At 38.3% G+C, this 5000-nt stretch overlaps 1 protein-coding gene across 3 annotated transcripts in view; it reads left to right on the top strand.

Moving 5' to 3' along the window:
* LOC138016593 (glycine receptor subunit alpha-4-like) overlaps positions 1 to 5000 on the top strand; it is a 57122-nt gene that overhangs the window by 32282 nt on the left and 19840 nt on the right. For all 3 annotated transcript variants that reach the window (XM_068863773.1, XM_068863771.1, XM_068863772.1), the window contains exon 4: positions 3328 to 3395. In XM_068863773.1, coding sequence (XP_068719874.1) covers positions 3328 to 3395 — 68 coding nt within the window. The remainder of the gene's footprint in view (positions 1 to 3327; positions 3396 to 5000) is intronic.

The following is a 5000-nucleotide window of genomic DNA, read 5'->3' as shown; positions in this document are numbered from 1 at the left end:
AGTGTCCATTGCTGTGTGTCTTTATGCACTAGAGTAATATCTGGCCGACTAGTCTCTAGCCAAGAGACCGACTTCCTCCGACCAGATCTTGCTCCAGAAGGAGGTTGCTTCTGTGGGATCAGGTAACACCGTTTCTCCTCGTTCCTTTCCATGTAGTGTTTGGTAGAACAGCTTCTGATTGGTTCTAAACAGGTGGTTCTGTTTGAACTGTTGACACCTCTCGTCGTGTCTTTTGATCTTAACTCCACCTGCCTTGGTCTTCTGTTTCAACATACCTAAGACATACAAAGTGCCCCCGTTTCCTCAAGATAAAAATTCAAACCTATTCGGGAGTCAGTCGCGCGTGACGATCGACTAGTAACCGAAAAACCACACAACCAAAACAAACAGTTGAGATAAGTGATCAAAAGAAAACATGTACATGGCCATTCAATTTCCGGCCAGATGGTTTCAGAAAATTCTGAACCCATCATCGCCCACTCAGATCAGCTTGTAAGTTGGAAATGCTTTACCACTCGATAAATATATGATTGGTGGATACTGGTTTCAGAAATTTCCGAATCCAGGCAAAAAATTCCTCGGACAACTTTCCAAAACCATTACTAAGTAATCTTGGTTTCAATATTCCCTTAATAAAATGATGTTAATGCTTGGCTTCAGAAATTTCCGAACCCGCTAGGCTGTATTAAGGGAAGTTTTTTTTATTTGAGACGGAAAATCTTCCCTCTGTCAGAAAGTAATCACTGGCAGCCTAATTTTAGCCGAAAAATGTGGTCGAAAATTACCCCTAAATTACAATTTAAGCTTTCTCGGCTAAGATTGCTTTACTGCTTACAAAATCAGCCGCTCTTATAGCACTTAAAAAGCATATGGTTTCAATCTTTTAAGACTCCGTTGAGGCGGAAAGGTTTAACTTCCGGAAGAAACAACTACATTGATCAGTCTTCTTTGCCGAATTTTCACTAAAATTCAGTTAAAAAAGGTACTATTTCAGCCGAGAATTAAACTTTGGAATATCCCCCAACGTTTTGGAACGTGTTTCATCAAAACTTTCCGATATTTGGTATTTCCTGCCAGTGGTGGCTCTTTCAAGAGTTTAAACCTTGCAATATATACTGTGTCAAAAAGGAATTTAGAGCAAGGGACAAAGCCTCAGTCATTACTCGTCCTTGAGAAAAATTTCTTTAAAGTCTTCAGAACCGCGGCTCTGAGATCGGAAAGACGCCAAATGTATAAAACTGGGTTAATGGACGAATTTATGAACACAATTGTTTCGGCCAAGTGCCATATTTTAGTCCAGTGTTTGTAAGATATGCTTGAGATACTCATGGAAACAAGAACTGGAAGGTAGCACAGAATCATAGCGATGTAGAATATGAACGTGTTGAGAGCGCTTCTTTTCATTCGCAAGATATTGATGCCAGGTACTTCATCTGAGCTTTGCGCTACTGCTTGCTGTTGAGCGTGAATCTGAATTCGATGCTTTCGAACGACCTGGTAAATTTTGATGAAGGAGATCGTTGAAATGAATATACAAAGGCAAACTCCGATTGCCATGATGGTGAAATACGCCGTCCAGTTCCAAAAGTAAAGACCCGACAAGAGGACGTTGGAGATCCAAACTGCAATTATAGACACAGATACGACATGAGATTTTTCGACGATGAGTGCGTTGTACCTCATGGGATAATGAAGAACTAAGAATCGATCTAGACTAATGGCAGTCATTGTGGAAAGGGACACACCACAAAAGATGCATTCTATCACTTCTGACAGCCTTTCTACCAAAGGATCCATTGTCAACTCACTTGCGATGAAGAATGGTTGAGCCATACACCCAACAAGAAAATCTGTGACAGCCAAACTGCAAAGCATTTGAAAGGAAGATGTTTGAAGGCAGCGAGTTTTCAATATGGTTGCCACTACCAAAGCATTTCCCAAAATTGCTATAACCATTAATGGAAGATTTAAAATGCAGTTTGCGACGACAAAAGCCTGTTGAATAATTCCTTCCTTACTGTTGTAAACATTTGATGAGTCATTGCTGTCAGCCATGATCGGACATATAGGAAACAACTAATACGGTTGCTGATTTTGCAGTAATTGATCGGACTAAACTGTTATTGACATAGTTGGGACACCGTCTTTGGAATGAATAGCGCAAGGAAGGTTGAAGATACTCGCTCCCTTGAACACTATCCAACGTTAAATTTGGATCCCTTTTTGCGTTCAAGCTTCATTTATGCAACACAGAGCAATGTTAATCAGATTCTCTTATTTTTGTCATGATCTACGGAAAGAGCGCTCTATCATTAATCGAGTAAGATAATTCTTATTCAAATGAGCAATTTCAAAGGGCTATCTGTGAGGAAAAGTGATAATCTTTACAGTGTAATGTCTTGTATAAAAGGCCACCACCACTGTGTGGGAGCTCGAGAACGATGTTAAGAACGTTTCCGTGATGTTATGTCTCATAAAAAAGCAAGTAGCTCTGACCAATCTTGTTAAAACCAAATTCATCTAAAATGATATCTTCTCCTATCCAACAATAAAAAAATGATGTATTTCGTACCAACAGCATACTCAGAAGAAAAATAATTTACTAATGCAAGAGGAGCAATATTGAAGTGATTGCTTTCAGGTCCATTTGGAATAACAGCCATGAAAAAAAAAGAGACAAAACGTCAACAATCTAAGTATGATTTGTTTATTTAAATTTTCAGTTTACACCAATTCATGGAAAAAAGAGATGATGGTGTTCAATTAAGGCCCAAAATTGCTTTTCATGTTTTTCTTTCAATAAGCGTAGGCGCTTAAGCCATCAAAGAGATTGATAGTGAACGAGTTGTGTTATCTGTGAGTATCATGACTCAGTCATGTCCCGTCCAATCCATAGTCACCTGGAGAATTAACGCTTAACGCAAGTCCAGTCTCAGATGGGTTTTCAAAATGAGTTCTAGCGCGAGTACATGATCCTATCGCAGTTAAACGCTTTTATTTTTGATTGGTGATGAAAATGTCGGGCGATGCATCTTTGATATATTTTTCGCATTCATAAGTTACCGTTCAACACAGACACCTCGTTAATAATATATGAGTAGGGATGCTGTCTGCGGTAATCCGAGTGGGAGGGATTTGACAGCATTGATATTGCAGATCGTTGATTACGAATACCTCAAATGGATTCGTTATCGCTTAGCCTCAAACTTAAACCAAAAGAAATCATCATTTAGGGGAGTAACGTTCCACACTCACTGTTGAGTAACTAAACTTGAGATTGTCACACCTTGAGTGCGGATAATATTTGATCCTGTTTTTTGTTTATAGTACTGCCAATGGATGTTCGCGTTGATATGCTGGTGTCAAACATTTGGGCCATAGAGGAAGCTAGAATGGTACTGTGAACGATGAATTGTCTGTGATAACATCTCTTTAAGCCCAATAATTTAATGTCAAAACCCCATTTGAGACTTTTTCCAATCAACCTCAGCTCGATCACTGGCAACGTTGTCTAAACAAATATTTATAAAAGACAAAAGGAACCCGTTGAAGCAGCAATCAAAAGCGTTAAAGTGGTACTATGATCAAATTTTTACCCCTTCATTTTTTGAGTGTATCACATAGAATTCCATGAAAGAACAAAACGCCATTTACCGTTTGCAAATATCTTCATTCGTTCAGGAGATATTTAAGTTTGAAAAATGGGTAAAATAAGCAAATGAGATGGCTGATGACGTCATACACTCAACCCAATATTATATTGAGTATATAAATAGAGCTACCTTGGCCAATTTGAAGCGCAGACCATTGAAATTTGGTAGTCTAATAGTTCTACAGGAAACACACCTATGGCTATAAAAAGTTATGTTCCCATGGCAACTCACTCTTTTCCAGTCCCCACCCACTTGATTTCAATATGTTAGTGATTTTCAGCTTGAAAAATGTTAAACAAGGCCCCAAACTCGAGCTAACATATCTATGTGCTTGCTGGATCATGCATATGAAGTGCTGTTAGCAAATATCAAAATGGAACGCCAAAGGTGGCCTGAAAAGCTTTTAATATGGGGGAGGTCTGGAACCCAGTATGATGCCATGGCAACAGAACTGTTAAGCTCATATTGTGGAGAACATTTAGTAGAATCTTACTGCAAAAAATCAAACATTTCTGATACAAATTGGCTGAGATATTTCTTTTCATCATATTAGAACAAAATTTGGTTGAGTGTATGACGTCATCACTTGGCTAATTTGCATATTTTAAAAACTCGAATATCTCTGGAACGAAAAGAGATATTTGAAAAAAGTAAAGAGCATTTCTCTTCTCACGCAGACTACGTGTTTATGTTTCAAAATGGCTTAGATAGGAAAGATGCGATTTTCGTCATAGTACCACTTTAACAGGTCCATGAGATTTATTATTTCTTTGCAAGGATTTACCAGGGTCGCCATGGCAACCATTTGCAATCTCATGAAGAGGATTATCTGTGTGATTCATGCATGGGTATTGCATTATCGACCTTTCAAAGTATCTGACAATAGCGGCTGAAACAAAATAAACTGCTACTTATGATAATCCCTCTTTACATTCTTATGATTTACAAAGTCAATTCAAAAACGATATTCGATATTGTAAGTGACGGCAACAGCTAGCGTATTAAAATAAATTCAGGGAATAATGTCCTATTTTGCCGAAGTAATTAGGATATAATCAACATTCCCCTTCGGATGCAATATCGTCTGCCGACGAGCAGGATAATTGTTTTATTATTCAAAACATTGATGAGAAAGCACAATTTTCTACGTTTATTGGAAAAGAAAGCTGGAAAAACTACCATTTTTCTCCGCGACACACAAAATTACGTATATCGTAGGATATACGTTGAGTACAGACGACGAATATTGAGCGCGCTATGACCATATTTGGACATTATCACAGTGTGTTGAATAATGACTATTTCGGGAGTGAGGGGTGAAGAGAGTGAAAACTGAACAACCCAAAC

The sequence above is a fragment of the Montipora capricornis genome, chromosome 9 (genome assembly GCF_036669925.1).
Source record: "Montipora capricornis isolate CH-2021 chromosome 9, ASM3666992v2, whole genome shotgun sequence".
Classification (NCBI taxonomy): Eukaryota; Metazoa; Cnidaria; class Anthozoa; order Scleractinia; family Acroporidae; genus Montipora; species Montipora capricornis.
The sequence above is the reverse complement of the archived record's forward strand: the minus strand, read 5'-3'. Positions and strand labels throughout refer to the sequence as shown.